The following is a 27,605-nucleotide window of genomic DNA, read 5'->3' as shown; positions in this document are numbered from 1 at the left end:
CTACAGTTCCACCATATTCATTGAGAACCACAGCCATGTGAACCTTCCGAATGCGGAATTCTCTAAGAGGATTCCAGACTGACATTGAATCTGCAAAATGAATCATACTACTTAATACATTTGAAAATTACATACCAGATGGTGTAAGATATTCCAGACCAATGCCTGTAGTTAAGGCACGACTAGTATTGAAGTTCAGATACTCAGGTGTTCACAAGGTAGAACTGAGAAGCATGACCACATTGCTAGAGTTTGGCAGTATGAATGTGGGATTAGACTTATTTAGCATGACTAGTACCGAGGTTTAGATACTCAGGTGTGCATAAAGTAGAACTGAAAAGCAAGACACATGGCTAGAGTTGGCAGCATGAATGTTCGATTAGACTCATTTAGCATGAATCTGATTTAAAAAAATGTTTGCATATCACAAAAGGAATAGTTCATATGGTGGTTACGCAGTGCTGAAATTGGCACAACAGAGATTTTGAATGACACCAACCAAGAAACAAGAGTTTCAAAATTCCAGACAGCTTTGACTATAACAACCTTATGTTGCTTGCAGGGATGTCTAACATAAACTTTGCATTACTTTAAATATAAAAATTCACATTGATCAAAGTAGAGGAGGGATAACTTTGTGAGTGCTGCCTACTATCATTGTGTGACATCAGTTCCAGTCTGTCCACTGACTTCTACAAATTCTGATTTACATGAACTATAAGTTTATAACAAATAAAGCAGTTTGGAATTCAATGTAGAAGACTGGCATGACGATGATGGTCAGGTGAATCATGTGCGTAGAGAATAAAATTCTCCGCTGATGGACTTGTTAGGAATTTGACCTAAAATTCCTCTTGCGGACGCAACAAGTGCAAAACAATATAGATAAACGATCGAGAAAACAAACACGAACTTGTTAACGAGGTTCAGCAAAGAACTTTGCCTACGTCCCCAGGCTGCTTGGGTTTCACTATAGAAGAAGAAGAATACAAGAATCTCTCACAAGAAGTTCTCACCAACTCTCAAGACCTCACTTGCTCTCTCTGTTTAATGCTTCAAAGACTTGATCTACTACTACAACCTATGCCCCTATTTATAGATATCTAACTAGACCCTATAAGACATTGGAAACCTATTCCCAATAGACATAGAAACCATTACCAAGTAGGATTATGTAAGCAGGTAGGAAACAATCAAAACTCCTCTTTGATCAAGGATTAACAAATCCTTATCCTATGTGGAATCGGATCCACACACCCAACAATCTTCCACTTGGAGCCGATTACGCTAGTAGCTAACATTCTTCAATACTCTTCAATCATAGCCAACACAAAACCCATTATCACAGCCAACATCTCCTTCTTCAAACTTGGAGACCAACTGAAGCTAAGCACAGCTTCAGTTTACTTATTGACACAGACTTAGTCAACATATCAGCATGATTCTCACTTCCTTGAATCTTCAACAATTGCAGCACTTCATTCTCCACGAGTTCTCGTATGTAGTGATACTTCATAGGAATGTGTTTAGTCCTTGAATGAAAAGCAAGGTTCTTTGCCAAGTGAATTGCACTTTGACTATCACTGTACAATGCACAATTCTCTTGATTTTTACCCAATTCCTCCAACAGACCCTTTAGCCACACCATCTCCTTACCAGCCTCTGAGACTGCTACATACTCGGACTCTGTTGTAGACAGGGCCACTTGCCCTTGCAAATTTGAGACCCAAGATACTGCAGCACCACCCATAGTGTACACATAACCAGTAGTACTCCGACAAGTATCATGATCTCCTGCCAAGTCTGCATCAACATATCCTTGTAGTTCAGCACTACCTCTCTTGAAACAAAGAGACATATCAGTAGTACCCCGAACATACCTCATGATCCACTTCACAGCCTCCCAATGTTGCTTTCCTGGATTACTCGTGTACCTACTCACAACTCCAACTGCATGAGCAATATCGGGTCTAGTACACACCATAGCATACATTAAGCATCCAACTGCCGATGCATAAGGTACATTCTTCATATATTCTTTCTCTTTTTCGCTCTTGGGTGATTGTTCCTTGGACAATTTAAAGTGAGCCGCCAACGGTGTTCCTACAGCCTTTGATTCATCCATATTGAATCGCTTAAGCACCTTCTCAACATACTCCGCTTGTGAAAGCTTCAGAGTACCAGCCACTTTATCACGGATAATCTTTATACCTAAGATTTTCTTCGCCTCACCCAAATCCTTCATCGCGAACTGGTTTGACATCTCTTTCTTCAACTTCTCAATCTCATTGAAGTCTTCCCCAGCTATCAACATATCATCCACATACTGTAAAAGAATGATATAAGATTTGTCAAACCTCTTGAAGTAACAACAGTGATCGGATTGACATCTTGTGTAGCCACTCCCACACATGAAAGCATCAAACTTCTTATACCACTGTCTTGGGGCTTGTTTCAAGCCATAAAGGCTCTTTTGCAGTTTGCATACCAAGTCCTCCTTACCAGGTGCTATAAAAGCTTGTGGTTGCTTCATGTATATGACCTCCTTCAAATCACCATGAAGAAAACCAGTCTTGACGTCTAGCTGCTCCAAATACAGACCTTCAGCTTCCACTAAACCAAGCACCACCCGGATTGTGGTATGTTTCACAACCGGCGAAAAGATCTCATCAAAATCAATTCCCTCCCTTTGCTGAAAACCTTTCACAACCAACCTTGCCTTGTAACGTTTGCTCCCATCAACTTCTTGCTTAATTTTGTAAATCCACTTGTTATGCAATGCTTTCTTACCTGTTGGTAACTTAGCTAACTCCCAAGTATTGTTCGACATGAGAGAGTCCATCTCATCTTGCATGGCACCCTTCCACTTAGCAGAATCTTTATGTTGCATTGCCTCATCATAACTCACGGGTTCACCACAGTCAGTTAACAGCAAATAGTTAGCACAAGGTGAGTATTTATCAGCTGGTATTCCTTTTGTTTGGACCCAAAATAAGCATTTTGGCCTGACAAGGCGTGTCTTGGAGAAATTGAGCCAATGTCAGTGGCTCAAGCTATATATTGTCGACAAGTTCGAAATATATATTTAGAGGCTAAATAAAGCCTACTATGGAAGCATGGAAACATGAAAAGTCAACTTTAGCACATTTTCCTACTTCGGCTAGGAGAAACCGAGCTAAACAAGGAAGGAGGGGCGGCAGACTGACCAAATGAACTTGAAATGAGCTGAAACTCTGCAGATCCATTCTAGACAGCCCAAGGATAATTTCTTATGAAGAGTGCCAGACAATCTCTTTAATAGATCATCATCACTTCCATGTTTTTGCACCTTCATGCCATGCTTTCATTTCATCATTTCTCTATCTTTTCCATATTTTACAAATCACTTTCATACTCCACTTTCATTATTTTTCTTCCACTCATCATTTCACTCTTCTTTTTCTTCCCTATATAAACACCTTCTCTTCTCATTCTAAAACACACATTCACAACATCAAAACATCTCTAAGATGATCTAAGTTCTCTCTAGAGCAACCTCTCTAAGAGCAACTCCTCTCCTTCTCTTTCTCTTACCGGTGATCACACTCCTAGTCCTAGTCTTCTCAGAAGCCGACTTTCAGTGCCACCAAACCCTCTGTCAACGTGCTTCGGTCCTAGTCTCCTCGGGAGCCGACGGTAGTGCCGCGACCACAACGGTTACAGAACCAGCCAAGCAAGGGTAACGCCCTAGCAACCCAGCCAAGCTAAAGTCACGCTTTAGCAAGATCTCAATACTTCCCGGTGATTTCGCTCTGCTCAATCTGCAATATTGAGTATCGACTTGTGAACAAGAAGAAATTTCAGCAAAGTCCTCGCCACGAGGCACAAAGAATCCCACGACGAGGTTGGTGCTCTCCTCGTCTACAATCGCTTGATAGAAGTCAGGTCAAGGGACACCCCCGACGACCGCACCCGAACGGTGCTGGCACGCCCGCGCAAGAAAAGAGACTGTTGACCAGCTGCAACAAAATTGGAGCCAAACATTTTGGCACGCCCAGTGGGACCTACTGTAGAAGTTTTTTCTTTTCTTGAAGACATTCAACCACCGGGCTTCAAACCAAACATTTTGGCACGCCCAGTGGGACTACATCAGAAGTTTTTCTCTTGAAGCACATTCAACCACCGGGCTTCAAAACCAAACATTTTGGCACGCCCAGTGGGACAAGGTTAGAATTTTTTTTCTTTTCTTGAAGACATTCAACCACCGGGCTTCAAAACAAACATTTTGGCACGCCCAGTGGGACCTACTGTAGAAGTTTTTTCTTTTCTTGAAGACTTTCAACCACCGGGCTTCAAACCAAACATTTTGGCACACCCGGTGGGACAAGGTTAGAATTTTTTTTTCTTTTCTTGAAGACATTCAACCACCGGGCTTCAAAACCAAACATTTTGGCACGCCCAGTGGGACAAAACTAGAGTCTTTTTGTATTCACCATCATTGGGATGCTAGAGGAAAATCTTTACCAAAAGAAATTCCTGAAATCATGCCTGTCTTCGTGCGCATACCTGTCCCGGAGAATGCGAGCATAGAGGAGCGACTTGCTATCTTTCAACAGAACACTGCTTCGTATTATGCGAATTTGAAAAAGGTCCTGGCGGTGCAGCATAAGAGGATGGATGAACTTTTCCAATCGGCCCAACAAGGGTCGCGGCAGACTTGGGAGCAGCTGGCCGACGTGACCCAATCAGTCCAAGAAAACCACCAGCAGTCGATGAATGTCGTTGCGACCCAGCACAAACAGACCTCATCGGAGTTCGTGACCTTGCGCAAAGAAGGTTCCAACTTGGCTACTCAAGTCAGTTCGCATCAAGACAAATTGGAACATCAAGAAGCTGCTCGCGAAGAGGTCATTTCTGAGACTAACTTGCCTATGGGTGGCAATCAACCTAAGGGTCTCACTAGTGAGTCACAGCCTTACACAGAGGCTGTGCATGGAGAAGGTCATCAACAAGATTGTTCTTCGGACAAGAAAGTTGTCTCTGAACAAATATCTGATTTCTCCACTAATCAAGCCAAATACGTGGCTACTGATCAGATGCATGGGGGGCAAGATATGGCCCATGATCATCCATTTGATCAAAAGAAGCAAGTTCATGATCATTTTAATTGTGACTCTGCTACACGTCATCATGATCATGCAAAGGGTCAAGGGCAGGGCCCACCTTACTATCATCAATTTAGCCTTAGCCATGCTGGACGTCATGGTGGAGTTAATAAATTAAGCCATGACCAACTTAATTATCAATTAAGTTGTGGTCTACAGAAGCCAATCTGTGGCTTTATTAATCAATTCAACTTGAAGTTTTTCATATATTCTTCAAGGCCAAGCGGTGGCTTTGATATATGTGGAGGGCACATCTACAACCCACGTTGCATGAATGGCCAGAACAATTATTTTAGTGGCCAAGTTGTCCTTCGCAACTGTAAATTTGAGTATCATCAATACAAGTTAACTCTTGTTTACAATTATCCAGCAAGTGAAGCTCTTGATGTGGAGAATTCAGACCAGCAAGTGGTCGTCTATAATGGCCAATCTGTGGCTAATCCTGAAGACACCATGTTCTATGACATGGTAGTTGGCGACAAAGCCGATCTTGGAACATCTTCATCTCCAAAAGTGCAATTGAAGATCATGCTTCGCCAACCAACAAAGATACTTGGGGGGCAAGATTACTCCTCCTACGAGCCAAATTTTTCCTAAGTTTTCGATGCGAAGTATCTTTGTTCCTTTCCTACAAGCTCTCACAAGAGGGGTTTTCATGCTATAGCATTTGACACATCGGAGCTTGGAAAAAAGCATAGATGGCCACCCCCGTGACCTTCTAGAGGTTAGCCAAACGTGTCGCTGGTAGCTCCTTGCTTTGTTGTTAATTTCCTGTCAGTTTTCAGTTTTTTTTTTTTTTTTTTTTTACCTTTATTTTTCATAGTTAAAAAAAAAAAAAAAAAAAAAAAAAAAAAAAATTGAATTTGGTAAGGGGTTGTGAATCATAACGGAATAGGTGAAGTCTCTTTTGTTAATATTGGCCTAAACTCCTTATTAGTGCCTAGTTCAGGTCCCTTAAGGTTAAGGGCGGCTTTTATTAACACTTGTTGAACTGTCTTCACACTTATGACCTTTCTCATCTTAGTAAGTATAGCCTATGTGAAATGGTGTCTAGAAATGGGACAACGTTCATGACAGGTTCTTGAATCCAGAAGTGCGTGCAAATGGGCCTAAACCACTATGTGGGAGTAGCTCATGCCAAAATGGATTCTGCCACTCTTGTTCGCCCTCCCCCACCTGGCCATTTCAGTAAGGTTGCCCAAAGGATTTGAAAGAAAATTTGTGTCTAGGCGACTATACTTGGGCCGCATGTCTAAACTTTGATTCACATTGTCTTATTGAATTCAGCTACTTATAAAAAAAAAAAAAAAAAAAAAAAAAGAGAGTCATAAATACAACTCTTAGGGGGCAATTCTAGTGTTCCTACACTCGCGAAGCCCATTCATGAAGGCCTGTTTTTGAGGCCCATAATCGTTTCTTCGCTACGCCTAGCAACACTAGGGGGGGCAACACTACACAATACTAAGCCGAGTCAGTGGCTCTGGAAATTTTTTCCAGCTTTGCCCTCGCAGGAAAGGCTGAGCTCAAGGGAAATGTGAGAGCCACCACCGTGACCGCCACCTTCATCGGAAGTAATCTTCATGTTGTCAAAGATGTCCTCACCATGCACGGGAAACAGTGAAAGGGTTTCAATCTCCTGGTGATCTTCTCCTCTTTGTTCCATGAAAGTTTGTTCTACATTCATGTCAAAGAAAGTAGAACTAGTTCCCCCTCCAGCTAAGATTGAACAATCCCTAGCACTCTTCTCCATGTTCATAGATCCATAACCACCATAGTTCCCCATCTGCCCGTTAACAGCTATCATCACACCAGCGGAAGAAGCAGAAACAGGTGCAGAAGATCCAAAGTTAATATACTGATCCTCATGTTTCCAATTGGTAACATTGTCATCACCAACAAGCCCTGATCTTTGCATGGGCACATGAATATCCGAAGTGGACTTCTTCTTCTGCTTCTCCCGAGCCCTTTGGTTCACGAACCAAAAATAGACGTTCTTGAACTCGATCTTGCCGTACCATTTCAGCTGGAGATAGATCCTCTCAACCTGCTCTACAGTTGGGGACCTAACTCCCTTATTGTAGAAAAGCTCCTTGAGGATTCTTATCTGATCTGTAGTGGGATTCCACCTGCTCCGCTTACAAAGCATGTTAGCACTACTCCCGGCTGCTTTGTTGCTTCCTCCATCCTCGGTTGGTTGCTGGGTTTGTGGTTCCATTGGTGATGGATTGAGAGAATGCGAGAATTGAAGAGTGATGATGATGAGTAATTAAGAAAGATTGCTGTTAGAAATATTCGAATTGATGAAATGATTTTGGGATTGGAAATTTGGGTTTATAATGTGGAGGAAGATATAGGCATGCAAATATCCACCCTTGGATGGACGGTCAAAGAGGAGTCAAATCGATGTCAGTAAATCGAGATTAGTGATTCCAAATCTCGGGAAAAAAGGGACTAGCAGCATGTGAGGAGCGGTTTTTGAGGAGTTAGCTATTATTAAAGGATTAATAGCATGTGGGGAAACCGAACGGTTTTCGAGGAGGTAACTGTTCTTTTCACGAGATTATTTTTCACGACTGTTGTTTTTCAACGAGTGATTAGTGCCTTAAATCTCGGAAAAGAAGGAGTTATTGACGCTAAGAGTTTTGAGTTGGGAGCCAGCAAGTGGATCCAAAAGATACATATTTTCTCAAAACCCTCGCCGCGAGGCTCTTTTTGACGCGGAGAATATTTTAAAAGTTCATATTATTTTCAATATACAACTATAGGGGCCTATATTTGGGGCCTTGCGAGACACAATTATTGGCTTCTCACGGATATTTGGATATCAGGATAAGAAAATATTATTGTATTCATAAAGTGGCTTTGCGACCAAAAGCAGTACATTCATTACAAAGCCAAAAGTGGCTACAATACAAAACAGGAATCTTCGGATATCTTTTGAATCTTTTCTCAAGTGGAAGCAGCTATGGAATCCAATGTCGGGTTGAGCCGCGCCATTATCTCAAGGAGGAGCAGACTTCAGGGAAGGAAAAAGAGGAGTAACGGAGCCCCCGCGCCCTTTTACATGGAAGCGGTAGAGGAATACAACATAGGCTTGGCCAACGCCATTATCCATGAGAAGGGGAGACTCCAGTGAAAGAAAATGGAGCCCCCGAGCCCCCTCAATTGGAAGCAGCTATGGAATCCAACGCCGGGTTGAGCCGCGCCATTATCTCCTGGAGGGGCAGAGAGTGAAGGAACCAAATATCAGCTTGAGTCTCTGCACCCCCTCTAGCCTTGGTAACCACCATTAGCTGGACGTGAAGTACAGGAACAGCCATTCTGTAGCTTGAACCCATTCCTTCAAAGAGTCCATCCCTTCTCATCCCTCCAAGATTCTATCAAGAAGAGAAAGGGGGAGAAGGAGGTGAGAACCAAAGCCCCTTCCATCTGGAGGGCACAACACGGGCCGGGTTCAGAAGGAAGGAAACAGAGGAGGAAAGACGAACCTCAATTTGGCTTCCCTCCCTTCCCCGATTCGCTCCGCGTATGGGATTTTCTCAAAAAATGATCTTACATGACCGGAGATCCCACACTTGGAGCCCCCTCGTGTTTCTAAACCAATCTGAAGCCTGGCATTTTTGTTGCAGAACTCCAGAAGGACGAAACAAGGGGTTGCCTAAGATTACGCCATGAGGCCTAACCCAGGCTTAAGATTATGCCATAAAGCCTAAAATTTAGAGGCTAAAGGTCATTTCATGAGGGGAAGATTTGTGAAGAAGGAGAAAAAGAAGCAAGGACTGAAAGGCCATTTCTTGAATATTTCAGAAAAATTGTTGTGAGTATTCCCTTCCCGAAATACAACTATTTATAGGGAATTCAGGCAAATCCCCACCCTTGAAAGAAGCTCAATTTCAAACCGATGTCAGTAAATCGAGATTAGTGATTCCAAATCTCGGGAAAAAAGGGACTAATAGCATGTAAGGAGACCGAACTGTTTTCGAGGAGGTAACTGTTCTATTCACGAGATTATTTTTTCACGACCGTTGTTTTTCAACGAGTGATTAATGCCTTAAATCTCGGAAAAGAGAGGATTAATAGCATGTGAGGAGACCGAACGATTTTCGAGGGGGCCTACAGAGATTGGCCCACAAAGCTCAATTTCAAGCAAAGTTCGTCCACGCGGAGGTTCACCGCAATAGCACTAGCTTCGGCCTGAGTGGCCCATTCTCTGAGATGGGCCAGGTTGCGGCCCATTTCTTCAGAAGCAGCCAAAGGTTCATCGAGTTGGGCTTCTTTTGCAGCAGTTGCATTCTCAACAGAGAGCTAGCAAACAAGGCAGATACTTGCTGCTATTCACATGGCGAAGCTACCACCAAGGAAGAGAAGGATACTCATTCGCGATCAAAAGCAGTCTCCTTCGCATGGGGGGCACGCTAAAGTTCTGATCTCCTACAACCTGCCCAAGTTTCGCCAGATCCATGGGGGGCAATAAAGTTGGCAAAGGAAGCATCAGTTCATAACAAAGGCAATCCAGATTGTGGCATTCAAGCTTTATGGCCTATTTAGAGGCCTATATGGAATCAGTCAAGTAATTTTAGTCAAGCCAATACAAGTGGCTTTGGAGCAACGACATTATAAGAGCAGTGCTGATTCAAGACCTCTTCAGTCAAGACGAAGACCTCTTGACTTCGAGGTCTGGGGGGCAATGTTTGGACCCAAAATAAGCATTTTGGCCTGACAAGGCGTGTCTTGGAGAAATTGAGCCAATGTCAGTGGCTCAAGCTATATATTGTCGACAAGTTCGAAATATATATTTAGAGGCTAAATAAAGCCTACTATGGAAGCATGGAAACATGAAAAGTCAACTTTAGCACATTTTCCTACTTCGGCTAGGAGAAACCGAGCTAAACAAGGAAGGAGGGGCGGCAGACTGACCAAATGAACTTGAAATGAGCTGAAACTCTGCAGATCCATTCTAGACAGCCCAAGGATAATTTCTTATGAAGAGTGCCAGAGATTTGTTTGAGTGGAAGGCCTTCAAACAATCAGTCCAATTTTCTACAGAAGCAAAACTGGAAAACTGGACCTGTAAGAGGTCCAGCAGCATTTCCAGCCCAACCTCATGGAATAAAGCTCCGAAAATTTGTCAGGATGATCTACACTCATAGTGGAACATTTTTTATGAAGAAGTCGAAAGCTCATTCTGAAGTCTTGTTGGAGAAATAATTGAAGGAATAAAGGGGCAGAAACTGACCTAAAACCAGCTCAATATTCACATGTTCATGTTTCCTACCCACATGAAGAAAGCTAGATGCTTTTCTTCTTTTCCTTGGATATATTTTTCAAGACAATCTCTTTAATAGATCATCATCACTTCCATGTTTTTGCACCTTCATGCCTTGCTTTCATTTCATCATTTCTCTATCTTTTCCATATTTTACAAATCACTTTCATACTCCACTTTCATTATTTTTCTTCCACTCATCATTTCACTCTTCTTTTTCTTCCCTATATAAACACCTTCTCTTCTCATTCTAAAACACACATTCACAACATCAAAACATCTCTAAGATGATCTAAGTTCTCTCTAGAGCAACCTCTCTAAGAGCAACTCCTCTCCTTCTCTTTCTCTTACCGGTGTTCACACTCCTAGTCCTAGTCTTCTCAGAAGCCGACTTTCAGTGCCACCAAACCCTCTGTCAACGTGCTTCGGTCCTAGTCTCCTCGGGAGCCGACGGTAGTGCCGCGACCACAACGGTTACAGAACCAGCCAAGCAAGGGTAACGCCCTAGCAACCCAGCCAAGCTAAAGTCACGCTTTAGCAAGATCTCAATACTTCCCGGTGATTTCGCTCTGCTCAATCTGCAATATTGAGTATCGACTTGTGAACAAGAAGAAACTTCAGCAAAGTCCTCGCCACGAGGCACAAAGAATCCCACGACGAGGTTGGTGCTCTCCTCGTCTACAATCGCTTGATAGAAGTCAGGTCAAGGGACACCCCCGACGACCGCACCCGAACGGTGCTGGCACGCCCGCGCAAGAAAAGAGACTGTTGACCAGCTGCAACAAAATTGGAGCCAAACACCTTTAGTACTTCTTGACGATACTCTTGGCACAAAAGGAGGTGTCACTGGCTCATCACTAGGAACTTGTTCTTCAGGTTGTGCAACCTCAGGAGCTTCTTGTTGTTGTCGTTCCTCCCCATGATTTTCCTTAGACACATCTTCATTGGACAATTCTTCCAGCCTTGCAAACTGCCGATCTTTTCTTACAGGACTTTTAGGCTCTGCTGCTTGCCTATTCTTGTACATCACCTCTTCATTAAAGATGACATTCCTGCTCCTTACAACTTTCTTATTCTGCATATCCCAAAACCTATAGCCAAGCTCGTCACCGCCATAGCCTATGAATATGCACTTTTAAGACTTGGGATCCAACTTGCTTCTCGCACCGGACTCAATGTGAACATATGTCACGCAACCAAACACTCTTAAATGCGATATGCCTATCTCTTTTCCACTCCATTTTTCCTCAGGTAGGAGTTGATTCAATGGTACTGATGGTCCACGGTTAATTAAATAAGCAGCAGTAATAACCGCATCAGCCCAAAACATGTCTGGCAATCCTGCGTGTATCCTCATACTCCTTGCGCGCTCATTCAGAGTCCTATTCATGCGTTCAGCTACTCCATTCTGCTGTGGAGTTCCGGGAATTGTCTTCTCCATCCTAATCTCATTCTCTGCACAATACTCTTTGAAATCATTACCACAGTATTCACCTCCATTATCCGACCTCAGATATTTGATCTTCGACCCGGTCTCATTCTCTACGATCGCCTTCCACTTCTTGAAAGTATCAAATACTTCCCATTTATTTTTCAAGAAATAAATCCAAACTTTCCTTGTGGAGTCATCAATATAAGTCACATAGTACTTTGAGCCACCTAACGAAAGCTCCGGTGCAGGTCCCCACACGTCAGTATGAACCAACTCTAGTTTTGTATCTTTTGGTGCCTTGCCACCCTTTGAGAAACTAACAACCTTTTGCTTCCCAAATATGCAGTCTTCACAAAGCCCAATCTTCACTGAGTCCACACCATGTAGTTTACCCTTCGACTGAAGTACACCCATACCTTTCTCACTGATGTGCCCAAGTCTACGATGCCATAAGTATGCATCTTCATTTTTCTCAACAATCGCAGTGCCTTCATTATTCTCAACAATAGCAACAATATTCAAGGTCGTATAAAGTGTCCCTGTCTTGATTCCACGAGCTAACACCATAGCTCCTTTACACACCTTCCACGTACCTTTCTCAAAGGTAGTGCGACATCCTTCATCATCCAACTGACCCACAGAGATCAAATTCCTCTTCAACCGCGGTATGTGTCTAACATTGGTCAAGGTCCATGTTCCACCATTTGTTAGCGAAATCTTCACATCACCCCTTCCCACAATCTCCAAGGCTCCACCATCAGCAAGAAACACTTTGCCAAAATTACCACGTCGGTAATTCACCATGAGCTCTTGTTGTGAAGTTGAGTGAAATGACGCTCCAGAGTCTATGATCCACGACTCCAATGGTGCTTCAATAACGCTTAGTACAATTGCATCCGAATCAAACTCAGTTGTGTTTGCCATCTTCATTGTCTCCTTCCACTGGTTACAGTCTCTCTTGACATGTCCAGATTTCCCACAATGCCAACACCCATCGGACCACTTTCCTGATTTGGACACGCTTCGGCCTTTTCCAGGTGCCCTAGACTTGGACCTTCCACGATTGTTGTTTGAGTTCTTGTTGAACGTTCTACCTCTATTTTCTATAGAGAGCGTAGAACTTGAAGGATCTTCAAGGTTATTTTGTCTTCGCGTCTCTTCATTCAGAAGAATGTCACGCACATCATTAAACTTCAGCTTCTTCGTAGTCCCAGCTCCACTACAAATCGAGTTCACAGTCACATCCCAATCCGAAGGCATGGAAGTCAACAACACCAAAGCTTTGATGTGTTCGTCGAATTTAACATCCACCGATGCTAGTTGCTCGATCATATCACCAACTATCCCAACTTCCTGGCGAACAGATATACCCTTACCCATCTTCAAAGTGAACAGCCGCCTCATCAAGTACAACTGTTGAACGGCATTTGGCTTCTCATACATGTTGGACAAACTATCCATCATCCCTTTCAACGTAGTCTCCTTGATAACAAATCGGCGTACATCATTCGAAAGCGATAGTCGAACGGCTCCAAGGGCCATCCTATCCATCTCGACAAATTCTTCCTCCTTCATATCTTTTGGGAGCTTGCCCTTTAAAGTCTTAGCAAGCTTCTTCATATTCAAGTAGTCCTCGATTTGTGACCTCCATAGGCTAAAGTCATTACCGTCGAACTTATCGACCCTCTTCTCAATGTCTTCTATGCTCATTGTTTCCACTCTAGAGCCTAAGCTCTGATACCACTTTGTTAGGAATTTGACCTAAAATTCCTCTTGCGGAAGCAACAAGTGCAAAACAATATAGATAAATGATCGAGAAAACAAACACGAACTTGTTAACGAGTGTTGAATAATAAAAAAAATAAAGGGATGTAGCTATCGCAACATTATTCAAAAAAAACAAAGAGATGAGGATAATGGCTGCAATTAAACAAATGTTTCAAATTATCTATTTCTCAAATTCAAACAAGTTGAATGTTTGACCAAGTTTCAACGGGAATAAGCTACGAAAAAAACAGAAACAGAAGAAAGCATTCAAATTGTGATTCAAATATCTCAAAGTGAGATAAGAACAAAGTGGCAGCGGGCATCCAAGTTCAATCTCAAAGTCAAAGACGAAGTCTCCGATCAACAACTTATTTTCGTGAGCTTCGGGAGATTCAAATTTCAAACAAATGTTTATCCAGCCCTCTAGAATCTTCACTGCCCCCTATATAAGGAACACAAGGCTGCATAAGAAAAAAGGGGAGAGAGACGGCGGAATTAGTGAGTTGAGGCACTGCATCGAAACAAAGTATCGTTCAAAATGGAGAGATAGTTACCTGGAGACGACGACCCGGCGAGGAGCTTTAAAGTCAAGTATCCTGCTGGTTCCATGGTCTTTTCCTACTATTTCCTTTCATCGTTGCTGAAGTCTTCGTAAGTGCAGACTTGCCTCTACTTCTAAGCACCAGAAACAGTCCCTCCATTCCCCAAACAAACCACTCCGGCCAAATATGCCAACAACACCTTCACAGCTCACAAAGCCTCAAATCCCTCATTGTTGCCCACCAAAATCAGAAAACAAAACAACCAAATACACCTCCATTTGCCTTTGTGTTAACAAACAGTGCAGGTCCAAGGAGACAAAAAAGAAGCACATTCAAGAGATGAAGGAGGAGAAGTGATTTCGGCAAGGGAAGGGGCTCACCTGTGTTTTCGGCCTTCTTTCGATGCCTATACTGCGGTGCGTCCTGCGTATGGGTGGCAGAAGCAAGGTCCAAACTAGAGGGTGCACCGCACTTGTTTTTGATGCCTGTATCGCGGTGCGTCCTGCATATGGGTGGCAAAAACGAGTGTCAAGTGAAGGCCTGGGGCTGCCAGTTCACACCAACTACGAGTCTGCAAAGTTCTTGGGCACACAAAGTGAAGAAACTGCTCTGGAGGAATCTTTGTGCAGCACCAAAGCCAAGATGTTACGCTACCTGCATAAAAGTCATCATCATCAGAAGAAAAGTGTCCCCGAAGGCAAGATGGCTATCTTTGGCAGAAGGTTGTTCGACTTAGCTCACCCTTGATCACAAAGTTTGCGGCGTTCACTTGGCTCACCCTCGATCACTAGTTTGCAGCCACACAAATGGAAGAGAGGTGGGAGTCGTCTGGTTCCTGTTACCTGGCACAAGATAGTGGCTGAAATGTTGGAGGGATAGATCAACTTCTATAAAGGATGGAACATGCCTATTCACTCCTAGATAAATACGTGGCCAAGTCGCAACATTTTGTGAAGATAAGACCACCTCTGGCAAGTGATGGTTCAAATGGCGTCTGCGATGCTTTTTCTTCAAAACTGTGTCTGCAAGATGGAAAAGCAATCTTATGATCAGCAAGAAAGGAAAATGAAGTCCTTGCTTTTGGTTTCATGGTCACGGCTACACAAAAAGAAAAATGGAAGCTTAATTCCACTTATTTGCAGCAGAGCAGAAGCTTCAGAATATGCATAATTGAGGCAGCTAGGCTGCAAGTCTCTTTGAAAAACAGAAATACCCGCCACGACTAAAGAGCCTCCCAGCCTTCTGTCTCCCATCCAATATGATAAACCACCACCTCCAAAGCAAACCATACAAAGTACCAATCACATCAAGCAAAACGATTGAAGCCTCACCCTTGTTTTTTTGGTCTTCGTTTCTTCTCTGTAACCTGTAAACAAAAGGAAAGGAAAGACAAACTTAAAGCAAAGCTACGGACATAAAAGAATATTATCTCAGAGACTCTATACTCACTTTGCTAACAGAGATGATCGAGGTGTCCTTTTGCTAAATGACTATAAAAGCAGCGGTGGAGGAGACACAATTAAGCCTGGATACAAAAGCACAGAAGTCTTAAAATAAATTGTTAATTTAAAGTCGTGGTGATTTAATTAACAGGAAAGACAAAGTGCAACAAGGTTAATTGTTTTGGTGAATGCTTTGAATTAAAACGGTGGTGAAGCGGTGGTGGACAGAGGTGAAATTTAAAGCAATTGCTTTGTCTCTAAGAGTGATGCTGCAGATGCATGTCAAGCAAACAAGTTTATGATGAATAGCTTTACATATATTTAAGCTTGTCATAACGTGCTGCAAGTCAAAGCTTTCAATACATCTAATTGAACAAAAGTGTTGGTTTTGAATACAAGTCAAACCAAGAATGCCTAGCTACGTGCTCACCTCTCAATCAAAGGAAAGCATGCAAAAAATCAATACTCAATCAAAAGAAAGAAGATGACAAAGAATGGTGGCAAGCATAATTGAATTAATAATTCCAACTCTCTTGAAGCGGTGCTACACATGATCAATAAGAAGATAAAAACAAAGGTTTAATTGATCATTCAGAGAGGTGGACTCTACCAAAAATGGGTCGCAAGCTCTTTGTACACCAGCTGACTGACGAGTTACCGCTATAGAAATTTGTCCGATTGCCACACCGAATTTTGCAGCAGCGAAGAAATAAATTTGGAAATCTTGGTCAGTATTTCGATCGATCGAAGCCCAGTGAGAAGAAATAAGAGAATTGGAAGTTTTACCCGGTTCGAGTCTTCGATAAAGAGTGCAGCATTACGGGTATGCATCCCGCTATTTATGCAGAGCTGGGCTTCAGGCTTCCCTCTCTGAATCGAACTACAAGAGCTAGCTTCCATCTCCGACATGATTTCTACCGGCTCGAGTCCCCTATGCCAAGATGGATGCCAGTTTTCTGGTGTGAAGATAGAGTCAATCAATTTGGTCTCATAAATGGAGCGAGCCTCTCAATTGGGAGTATAATTGGGCCTGACGCAGCAGAGGCCCAGAATTACAGACCACCCTTTAAGCCCGTGCACCTTGGAAGTTTCGGGTCCGGCCAAATTTGTCGTCAATAAGTAAAGGAGACAACACAAAAGCCCATTCCACGGCCCATTACGAATTCAGCATACTAGGTGCCCAAATCAGATTGACAGACGCTCTACGATTTGAATCTCTGCAAAAGAAATACACTTGACGGATTCAAAAAATATATACATCCGTCGAACACAAAAGTCGGTACAAAATCAGAAATACAAATTCCCATATGAACTACAGTGGTTTGATCCCTTCACAGGGTATGTAGGCAGTCTAGCGACCCACTAGATGCAACCACAACTCCAAACAGAATCCCTGACTCCACCAGTCAAATTCGGCTAGTCCCAAATGAATCACTGACTCCAGTCAAATTCTCCCAATAGCACAAAAAATCAAATCTATTCCCAAATCACACAAATAAAGTCCAAACCAAATTCAAGGGCTTTAAACCCTATCCCAAACACAAATTCAAAATAAATGGGTCATCTACCCATTTAAATCTCAAAAGCCGGAACAAACCACATGTAGATCCCGCAAAGGGTATGTAGGCAATCTAGAACCAAACTTATCGAGATGCAACCGCGTCCTAAACACAAAACCGAATCCCTGGTCCACTTCAACCAAATTCATCTCAAACACTATTCTCATTCCAAAATCAAAACCCTCCAATGAGTCATTCACTCATTGGAACTCTTGAACTACGAGTGGCTTGATCCCCCTCCAAGAATACGTAGGCAACCCATTCAAATATCCGGGTGCAGCCGCAAAAACAAACAAACACACATCCCATCAATTGGTTTCTTCATAAATGGAATCAAAGGGTGTTTCCCTGTAACAAGGGATTGTAATTAAGAGATACATTCTGTCTTGAATGGGTCGAACCCGAAATAATAAAAACTCTATTCACTAAATGAATACGAGTGAAATTATGTTGGGTGACATTTACGCTCACTGTGTGCAATTTTCTCTCAACAGACACAGTCACAGTGGTAATGAAAGGCTTGTATCTTGAGCTGGTCAAAATACAAGCCATGTTCACAACCATTGATTTTTCAAACAATGTTTTCACAGGAGAGATTCCGGGGGTGATTGGCGAGCTTAAATCATTGAAGGGGCTTAACTTCTCTAGTAACAAGCTTAACGGTTCAATTCCATCCGCCTTCGGTAACTTGACCAGTCTCGAATGGCTGGACATCTCCTCAAACGTGCTTTCCGGTGAGATTCCAAGGCAGCTAGCCGATTTGACGTGGCTTGCTAAGTTAAACCTATCAGGAAACCAGTTGGTTGGACCAATACCTCGTGGCAAGCAGTTTGAAACGTTTGAAAAGGATTCATACAGTGGAAATTTGGGGTCGTGTGGATATCCACTGTCTAAAACATGTATCAACGACGAAGCACCTCCACCACCATTGTTTGATCAGCAAGATGGTGATTTGAATGGATTTGATTGGAAAATAGTATGGATGGGTTATGGATGTGGAATGGTAATTGGATTGTCTGTGGGATATTTCCATTGGAAAAGTTGATCGGCGGGTAAGGGTCATGGGAAGAGAAATAAGAAGCAGAATGGTGAAAAGGGCCAAGAAGACTGGTGCTGGAACTAGAAAGTAGTGATGGTCTATTCCTTGGTTATTACAAAGTCGTTCTAAGTATTGGTTATTTTGGTCCAGTTTTTTCTTATTTTAGAGTTGCTTTTTGTTTAACTTTTTAGGGAGGGGTTTTGGTCGAAGTCCCCCTCTCCCGATTTGTATTTTATCTTTCTACTTTTAAGTTTCAACAAATAAAAGAATGGAGGGACGGGTGGTGAGATTCTGGGTAGTGGTCCTCTTTCTATTATAGAGAGTTGGCACCTCATGCGAAGACCACTACCTGGAGAATAATATCGCCTAATCCTCTATTAAATAAAAACAAAAACCTACTTTTCAAAGCAAAAAATAAATTTGCATTGGCTTCCTAATAACAGAATATATATAGCATGAGTATTAGTTATTGTTATCTTGATAGTAATTTTTCTTAGTAGTTAAAGAAGCTATCGAAGAGTATGGGTTTCGTTCTTCCTAATGGACACAACCTCCTAGTGGCAGGATGAAATGAAGTGTCGTCATGTATGTTCCTGTGCGGCAACATAGTAAGAAAGCTACGCTATTTGTTATGATGCATCTCTACACTAGAATTAATTTTCCGTTATGTCACCGAACTCACCGCTTTGTTAAAGCAAATAGAGTAGCTAGTCGTGCACTCTTTGCTAACTGGTGCATGTTTGAATACATTATTTATTATAATGTAGAATTTTGTAATTGAAGTTGGGTAAATACTGAATATAACGTACGAAAGATTTTGCTTTTGGTAGTTGGTAAGACCTATTAATCTGACCATCACAAGCTTATGTCCACCTACAAGTTATATTAGCTATAGTAACATCAAACCTGTAATTGTCCAAAAACTATTGAAACATGAAATTAAACAGTACATAAACATTCTGATATGATTATGATGATCGATGATATGTTCTTATTTGTGTAGGCGATAAGAAGGAACAGCCAGCAGATGCTTGGCTCGTGGAACAGTTAGACCAAACTCCTCCATCAAGTCCAACTCGGTAACAAACCATCTGGAAGTTCCCAAACGAAACAATGCAGAAGTTGTGCCAATACAGCTTGACCACAACTAGCCCCAATTGAATTCCAGGGCAATGTCTGCGACCCGACCCAAATGGAATAAGCTGAAAGTGGCTTCCCCTCAGGTCTATACTACTCCCCGCAAACCTTTTGGGTAGAATTCGTCTGCATTCTTCCAAGCATGGTTGTCTCTCCTGATTGCCCAGACATTTATAATAACGCGCTATTTTTTGAGTATGTAGAAGCCATTAACAGTACAATCTTCAGTGGATGCATGGGGAAGCAACAATAGTGCCACTGGATGTAGCCTCAAGGTTTCTTTCACTATTAAAGAAAGGCAGGCAGGAGTAACATAAGTTAAGCACACAGATTGCACCACTATACCAAAAGGCAGGGACATCTAACTAGTATTCACACGTGGAACTTAGTTAAAGTGAGAAAGAATCTAACTTACCACAAACCTAGCAACTTCTGTGGGATTGTGAACAGCAACACTTTTGGGAGTTATTTCAGTGAGGAGCAAAATAAGAACCTTGCATCATTAAAGGGAGGAGCAATATTAGATATCAGTTCCATACAAATAGTATTTCCTCATATGTCATGGCCTTCCCTAACAAGTGAGGAGAGGACAAAACAGAACACTGATTTTGCATTTTAACAAAATTTCAGTTTCAACACCCAATGTATATAACACTAACATCTGACACTCAATAAGATGTCCAGCGAATTTGATCAATCTCTCTCTTGAGACTGCATATAGAAAATACCCTACTCAGTCAAAAATGAAAGAACATCACTTCGGTGTCCACTCCAGATACTAAATATATTTTAGTGTTGTGTTTTACGAGATTACTGATATAGGATAGAGTACAAGTTATTGGCATTTTCAACATTAGAAGCTTGATCATACAAAATATCTATGATATAAGGACCACTAAAACTTAAACTGACCAGTACCCAGTTTATCACAAACAAACTTTGAAACATCCAACTATGTATCATATCAAGTTGGGAAAATGAGACATACAGTCATTACTCCAGTTGCTGCACTAACACCAGCTTCACCAAATATCGCTGTTGCAGCCTCTGTAACTAAAGCAGGTGCTCCAATATTGACAACACTGAGTACACAAGTAAATTTTACAATAAGAAGTTATGTTCAACTTCATGACGAAAGAAAGGAAAAACAAATACCAACAAATATGAGAAGGAAAGTACGTTGTGCCAATAAGTATGGTTGCCAAGAACCGAGTCACATCATTGTGAAGCAATCCGAAGACGCCATTTTCAGGCTCTTACTCATGCACCTGACACAAATAAATATCAATTAAGTAATCTTCGTTCAAGATTCTACCAAGGTTAGATCACTCACATTCTTTCAAATCAATGGTTTGGATCATTGCCCTGCTTATGAAGATTCTAATGTGTGTAAATTCACTGGATAATGATACATTTCAAAGACAACACAATATTTAGATATAGGAACCCAGAAGGCCAAAAGCCCAAAACCTATAAAGCTCATACATTCCGAGGCATAATGTGCTAACCGAAGATTCTAATAGGTTAGTTACTCCCATTCTTTCAAAATTTAATGGTTTAGATAATTCACGTTCTTCCAAGATTCTAGTGCAGTCTATCATTCACTAACTAATGGATACACTACAAACACAGAGCTATGTCTAGATATAGGCACCCAGAAGGCGAAAACACATAAAGTTCATACCTTCCAAGGCCATAGCGTGGTAATCGAAGTCTCTGCCATTGAGAAAAAAGCCGAGCGACCCAAAAGCGCAGCCAAAATCAAACCCTGCTCTTTAAAAACCTGAAGAACCAGCAGCGTCTTCGGCCAAGCATTTCTGAACATTAACATGCACTTGTCAACAACCCCATAGCTTGCTTTGACCACACCCTTCACCGCAAAAGCTCTCCTAGACCCATACACCGAAACCCCACAAACCATAGCTGCTAAAACAACTCCACACTTCACCATTACCCTAACAAAATCAAAACTCGAACCCAAAACAGCATTTGTACCACTAGAACTCTCACTATCTTTACCTACAGCTCTCAAACGAGCTCTATTCGCAAACAAGTCAACTCCCTCGCATCTTGGACCTAAGAACCTCCCAAAATCGCTAGTGTCAATGCAATTCGACACCAATCGAAATGGGTATCGATTATTTTGCACCAAAACCTTAGTGGGGAAATTCTTCTGCTTATGGTAATACAAGAAACTCAATGATTTCGAACCAGAAATGGATCTGGGCGGGCTTAGAATTGAAGACTCAAGTGCCATAGCACCCAAAACCAGAATTTGAACAAGACCCAGAACGCAGAGTTCAGCTCCCAAGAACTAATCAAAGCCAAAGAGTAAAATGAATGATTTTTTTTTTTTTTTTGGAATATCAGAATAGGATGCTCAAGTGTGGATGGGATGGGAGGCTAAGGTTGTGGGAGGAATTGAAGATGAAGAGAATGGAGAGAAGAGGGTCATAGTTGAAGGGAAAGGGTGGAGAGATAGAGAAGTGGGTGTGGGATACTTGTTAGGATTGTTGTTTGTTCATAAACATGTTTGGCTGTTGGAGTTGGTGGAGTGAGCAAATTGAGCGTGGGTTTTTGTTTGTTGCTGGTGAAGACGGGAGGTTTGGTAGCGGCAACTTGTATTCAACTTGATTGTTTGCTGGTGCAAATCCAACCCTTGTGTTTTTGTTTGCTCTTTGCTTTCTGTTTTTTTACTCGTGCTAGTCTAGTCGGAAAAGAGTCGAACTTGTCATATATTCCAACATTTTGATTTTTGTCCTATTTTCATTTCACAGCAATTTATTGAATTGGACCGGCACGTACAAGAGGGTGAGAAAGCATCCTCTTGCACAGCCAAATTAGGCACACGTATTGCCCTATTTACATTAGATTAACCACATAGTCAAGTTCACATTCCCGGATACAATAAAACAGTGTCTCTTGTTTTGCAACTTTACGCGCGACTCTTTTACATTCTCTCCAAACATAAGAAGAAAGTAACGAAGTAAATTCTCGCATTAAATGTTTTGATTTTATCTAAAAGGTACCTATCAAACACAAGGTTCTCATCTCCTTCTAGAAGCGTGTAAACAGTTGTTTGTGCATGTGTCTCTAATTGAAAATGAAGAAAACCAGAGAGCCTTCAAAGACATCGAATATATGGTCCTTGAGCTCAGTGACAATGAATTGTCGAGGAACTACTGGACCAAGGAAGCCTTGACAATCTAACAATGCACTGTGCCTCCTAGGTGCTTTCTAAGTTCTAACATAGTTCTACTTGTAAACAGTAAAAAACAACAAAACTTTATCAGATGTTTTAGTTGTATTTTGTTCCAATACAATATTGCAATAAGAATGCACAAGCTAGATACACCTTAACTGCAGTTAAAATGTAGTGTCTATAGCATTATCCATTATGAATAGAGTAGGAACTAGAAACTAATGTTCAAAGCCAAAATAAGCAGACGAACAAATGCCACAAATGGAATTATTAACTATGAAATTGCTGAAGATAATAAAAAAGTCGGGAGAAAATAGAAATGGTATACCTATATATAGATTTCAAGACCAATACTCAGGATTTAGAACTCAAAAGGATAAATACCTCGGGCATTTTCACATTTAGATCTTCAGAGAGCTGGTCTATAGATGTGTTTGCATCCACATCAAATACTCCCTCTGCACGCATTACGATGTAGCCAGTTTTTTTCTGAATCTCCTCCTGTTCCAGAATCAACAATTTCAATAAGTAAATACGAAAATAGTAAGTTATCAACCTGTCAGAAGTACAACAGCTGATTCTGTCAAAATATTAACACCATGATTACTAGGGGGCTTCTCCAATAAGGACCTTATGAAGGATTAAATAAATACGCTGATCCCATCATTGGATCAGTATTTAAACTTAAACCGACATTTTAAATCTTCATCATACAACCTCCTATCGTTGAAATAAGAGTCCTAATTAAATCCTTATAATAAGATCCTTAATACAACCCCCAAAGCAATAAAGCATAGTTTTGTGTGTATGGAGTGAAGGCTCATTTACTTTCCTCATAAAAAAGAAGGCTCATTTCTTAAGCATAAATTTTCTGGGACCAAAAATAATTGTTTAATTGTTTAAATCTAATTGTTTTGTAAATTAGTTGTGTCTATGGGTTGTGCCCTTTGCCTCTTCTATTGTCAACGACATATCAGAAAGAGGTAGACAAAAGACCATACCTTGGAATCATTTTCATCAAATATTTCACCAACAATTTCCTCCACCACATCTTCTAGGGTAATTATCTGTTTCACCACAAAACAACTTAGGAGGCAGGTTGTGTAACTTGTTGAAATTTTAACAGCAACATTGGATATACTGAACTAAAATGACGACGTAACATACCCCTACAGTTCCACCATATTCATTGAGAACCACAGCCATGTGAACCTTCTGAATGCGGAATTCTCTAAGAAGATTCCAGACTGACATTGAATTTGCAAAATAAATCATACTACTTAATACATTTGAAAATTACATACCAGATGGTGTAAGATGCTCCAGACAAAAACAGACAAGTGCCTGCAGTTGAGGCATGACTAGTAAGTTCAGATACTCAGGTGTTCGCAAGGTAGAACTGAGAAGCATGACCACATTGCTAGAGTTTGGCAGTATGAATGTGGGATTAGACTTATTTAGCATGACTAGTATCGAGGTTCAGATACTCAGGTGTGCACAAAGTAGAACTGAAAAGCAAGACCACATGGCTAGAGTTGGCAGCATGAATGTTCGATTAGACTCATTTAGCATGAATCTGATTTAAAAAAATGTTTGCATATCACAAAAGGAATAGTGCATATGGTGGTTACGTAGTGCTGAAATTGGCACAACAGAAATTTTGAATGACACCAACCAAGAAACAAGAGTTTCAAAATTCCAGACAGCTTTGACTATAACAACCTTATGTTGCTTGCAGGGATGTCTAACATAAACTTTGCATTACATTAAATATAAAATTTCACATTGATCAAAGTAGAGGAGGGATAACTTTGTGAGTCCTGCCTACTATCATTGTGTGACATCAGTTCCAGTCTGTCCGCTGACTTCTACAAATTCTGATTTATATGAACTATAAGTTTATAACAAATAAAGCAGTATGGAATTCAATGCAGAAGACTGGCATGAAGATGATGGTCAGGTGAATCATGTGCGTAGAGAATAAAATTCTCCGCTGATGGACTTGCACGCATGGGGCACACTCTCGAGCAGGGTCCAGACTCTTGGACACAACTGATGATATACCTGCTAGGCTATTCTATTGGTTTGAATGACTTGGTAAAGTCAAGGCTAGTGATTGGTAAGTGTCTCTTTTGGGCTTAGTGCACGCCTTAAAAGAAAATAAATAAATAAATAAATAAAAATAAAAAAGAACAATGTAGGGGACAACAGATGGTTTGCTGGATTTGCCTAAAGGTTAAAGAAATCACCTAAGCACATGAGCAATTAAGCGACAACGACCCAGCAACTTCAATTCCAGTGATATTATTTCATTTCAAAAATGGTTTCATTCGTAAAGAATATGATGAGAATTTTTTCTGTAATTAATACGAAATTCAAAGACAGTTACATAACGAATGTCTATTTGGAATGCAAGTGTTGACCAGAACTTGGGATACTACTAAAGCTTACCTGGCACAAAGTAACCAGGTTTCTGAGCCATATCCCCAACAGTAGTACTCTCTAGTAGCTCACCCTTCAAAATTAAACATAATTACAATTCTGCACATGAGATTGTTACATACAATCAAGAGACAAAGAATATGCTAACCACAGAGGGAAAATAGGAGTACAAAAATCTCACCTTCTGAACATAATCCAGGAGATCCATTGCATATGCAATGCCTACTATGTTATCAACACGCTGCTCAAAAACCGGCACCCTACAAGAAAGTTCAAAATATTATCAACATAAAGGCATCAAGGAATATTCACTGCATCAATTAATCCTGCCTAACCTAACAAGCAAAATAAGGTGTATAAATCTCCTTGGAAAAATATAATAATAATGAAAATAAAAATTATTAAAAAGAAAACTCCTTGCTTACCTTGAATATTGATGAGTCACCCACAAGTCGTGAAAATCAATCAGCGTTGCACTGGCATCAATTGCAACTACATCTACAAGAGGTGTCATCACCTCTCTAACATGCGTATCTTTAATCTCCAACACATTTTCAATCATATCCTGCAAAAGATTTTGTTTTTACAGAAAAGTACATCTTACATAAAGTTACACACACATCAGCGATCAGAGAGAACACAATATTCAACTAGTTAGAGCAAATGAAGCTGTAGCCATTTCAAGCTTCAAAGGAGACAAAAAAAATTACTGGCTATAAGATGTATGTGTACAGTTGTCCCAAAAGAAATACATGTGAGGGATCTAGAGAATACATCCTCTTTAAAGTATCATCGCATTTGTACTAAGTATTAAGTGTCTTGCATATATAAATAAAAAAAAATATGGATAAATAATAAGTATTAAGTGTCTTGCATATATAAATAAAAAAATTATGGATGCACCTGCAGGATACTTGATGGCAGAAGCACTGAATTTTAAACTGATAGCTTGTATGACATTGATTGAATTTCTTCACTATTAGCATTCAAAAACAGCAATCATGGTTTACCAGTTGGAATTACCAAAGCAATAAATACTTCAGCAGAACAATCTTAGAAAAAAAGCTATTGGAGTACCTGTTCTTCCTCCTCTATTGCCCCACTTAACTCTGGCCCTCACAACATCAGTTTTCACTCCTCTTCAGTAACATATGGCTCACTGATTGAAAACCAACAAGAAAATAAATACAAATAAAATAGAAGTTGAGGATAATTCAAACTTGAGTATTCAAAAGAAAACCTTCTGCTTATGGTAATACAAGAAACCCAATGATTTCGAACCAGAAATGAATCTGGGCGGGCTTAGAATTGAAGACTCAAGCGCCATAGCACCCAAAACCAGAATTTGAACAAGACCCAGATCGCAGAGTTCAGCTCCCAAGAACTAATCAAAGCCAAAGAATCAGAAGAATGAAATTTTTTTTTTTTTTGGAATATCAGAATTGGATGCTCAAGTGTGGATGGGATGGGAGGCTAAGGTTGTGGGAGGAATTGAAGATGAAGAGAATTGGGAAGGAAGAGGGTAGAGAATTGTTAGGATTGTTGTTTGTTCATAAACATGTTTGGCTCTTGGAGTTGTCGGAGTGAGCAAATTGAGCGTGGGTTTTTGTTTGTTGCTGGTGAAGAGGAAGGGGTTTGCTAGCGGCAACTTGCATTCTTAGGTTTTTAATGGATGATTAGATTATATTAAATACACTTTTAGATTATTAATAAAAATATTAATTATAAATATCAATGGTTAAGATCATATTATAAGTGTTGGGTCATTTGCACTCTCGGTGCATAGATAATTTCCACTTTTATCCTTGTGTTTTTGTTTGCTCTTTGCGGAGAGTCTTCAGTACACGGTCGTGGATATACACGGCCCATGTGCTAGACACGTGATATCAAAGTTGATGGACAACAGTGAATAGGGGTTAGTGAACAAGAAAAATGCGGAAGTCCAAAATTTTGCACATGTATCTGATGCGTTGTAGTGTTGGATAATCTAATAGGATAACACTGACCTTGAGGACTTGGTGTCAATTTTATGCTCTTACAGAATCTGCCCACTTGTTGTCATTAATTTTGAATTTGTTTACCTCTTCTTTTATTCAATGGATGTATATTTCTGACGCAGGAAAATGGTTACTCCTAAGGCGAAGGTTAAATGTAGAAGGTTGATGTCGGATAATCTGTTACGTGTAATAATTAAAGTTGATCCCGGATAATTAGAGTTGCGTATGTTTTGATCTGTTCAGTGGATGACTAAAGTTAAAACTGATTTTGTGCAGGTTAAATTTGGTGATTCAGTTCCTAGTCATGAGTTTAAAGTGAACGTTGGTGGGAAGGGTGAAAGTTCCCATAATGTGGCAGAACAGGATGGGCTGACTATAAGAGCTGGCTGCAATCCGAAAGATTTCAAAGAAACAATTTTAGGTTTGTCAGATGCAAAGACAAATGCAATTAATGAAATGGGATTTGGCCCATTGCATAGGCTAGGGTGCAGCAAACTTAACCGTGAGATATGTCAAATACTGTAAATTTCTTGATTACAAGCTCAATCCTAGTATAGAAATCTTGTATGTACTGTGAATTTCTGTATAAAATGGGAATCCTATTGTTGATGAATTCCTTGCATGGAATTAGAAATT

At 40.8% G+C, this 27,605-nt stretch overlaps 3 protein-coding genes and 1 long non-coding RNA gene across 14 annotated transcripts; 1 reads left to right on the top strand and 3 right to left on the bottom strand.

The window, feature by feature from the left end:
• LOC133733823 (putative DUF21 domain-containing protein At3g13070, chloroplastic) lies at nt 1-26,606 on the bottom strand. The gene is made up of 5 exons (XM_062161465.1): nt 26,213-26,606; nt 26,050-26,131; nt 25,398-25,537; nt 25,154-25,232; nt 1-90 (listed from the first exon to the last, which is right to left on the bottom strand). The coding sequence occupies exons 3-5, from the start codon at nt 25,532-25,534 to the stop codon at nt 1-3; spliced, it is 306 nt and encodes a 101-aa protein (XP_062017449.1). The 5' UTR covers nt 25,535-25,537; nt 26,050-26,131; nt 26,213-26,606.
• Nucleotides 13,769-16,560, bottom strand: LOC133733809 (uncharacterized). Of its 11 annotated transcripts, none has more exons than XR_009857916.1 (7): nt 16,204-16,560; nt 15,601-15,676; nt 15,365-15,517; nt 15,118-15,173; nt 14,893-14,993; nt 14,164-14,805; nt 13,769-14,070 (listed from the first exon to the last, which is right to left on the bottom strand). It is a non-coding gene; the product is annotated as an uncharacterized LOC133733809 (long non-coding RNA). The 11 variants fall into 11 exon arrangements; XR_009857917.1 differs by having other exon boundaries at nt 15,483-15,517; XR_009857913.1 differs by having other exon boundaries at nt 14,164-14,433; nt 14,532-14,805; nt 14,893-15,517.
• On the top strand, nt 17,540-18,462 carry LOC133728475 (receptor-like protein 9DC3). The gene has a single exon (XM_062155883.1). It carries the CDS (start codon nt 17,664-17,666, stop codon nt 18,195-18,197), a length of 534 nt encoding a protein of 177 aa, XP_062011867.1. The 5' UTR covers nt 17,540-17,663; the 3' UTR covers nt 18,198-18,462.
• LOC133733822 (putative DUF21 domain-containing protein At3g13070, chloroplastic) lies at nt 18,997-24,962 on the bottom strand. The gene is made up of 6 exons (XM_062161464.1): nt 23,698-24,962; nt 23,532-23,597; nt 22,915-23,031; nt 20,317-20,410; nt 19,744-19,821; nt 18,997-19,613 (listed from the first exon to the last, which is right to left on the bottom strand). The coding sequence occupies exons 1-4, from the start codon at nt 23,803-23,805 to the stop codon at nt 20,351-20,353; spliced, it is 351 nt and encodes a 116-aa protein (XP_062017448.1). The 5' UTR covers nt 23,806-24,962; the 3' UTR covers nt 18,997-19,613; nt 19,744-19,821; nt 20,317-20,350.
• Nucleotides 26,607-27,605: the final 999 nt, after the last annotated feature.

Source organism: Rosa rugosa, chromosome 2 (genome assembly GCF_958449725.1).
Source record: "Rosa rugosa chromosome 2, drRosRugo1.1, whole genome shotgun sequence".
In the NCBI taxonomy this organism is placed as follows: domain Eukaryota; kingdom Viridiplantae; phylum Streptophyta; class Magnoliopsida; order Rosales; family Rosaceae; genus Rosa; species Rosa rugosa.
This window is presented reverse-complemented; position numbering and strand designations above follow the sequence as displayed.

Bases quoted from the DNA above. Each gene is read 5' to 3' on its own strand.
- LOC133728475 (XM_062155883.1), top strand. From the start codon at position 17,664: ATGAAAGGCTTGTATCTTGAGCTGGTCAAAATACAAGCCATGTTCACA.
- LOC133733823 (XM_062161465.1), bottom strand. From the start codon at position 25,534: ATGATTGAAAATGTGTTGGAGATTAAAGATACGCATGTTAGAGAGGTG. The intron at 25,233-25,397 runs GTAAGCAAGGAG...ACTTTCTTGTAG, and splicing joins GTGACTCATCAATATTCAAG to GGTGCCGGTTTTTGAGCAGC. The intron at 91-25,153 runs GTGAGATTTTTG...TTCATTTTGCAG, and splicing joins TCCTGGATTATGTTCAGAAG to ATTCAATGTCAGTCTGGAAT.
- LOC133733822 (XM_062161464.1), bottom strand. From the start codon at position 23,805: ATGATTTATTTTGCAAATTCAATGTCAGTCTGGAATCTTCTTAGAGAA. The intron at 23,598-23,697 runs GTATGTTACGTC...GTGGTGAAACAG, and splicing joins AATATGGTGGAACTGTAGGG to ATAATTACCCTAGAAGATGT. The intron at 20,411-22,914 runs GTATTTATCCTT...TTGTGTACTCAG, and splicing joins TAAATGTGAAAATGCCCGAG to TGTTGTCAATATTGGAGCAC.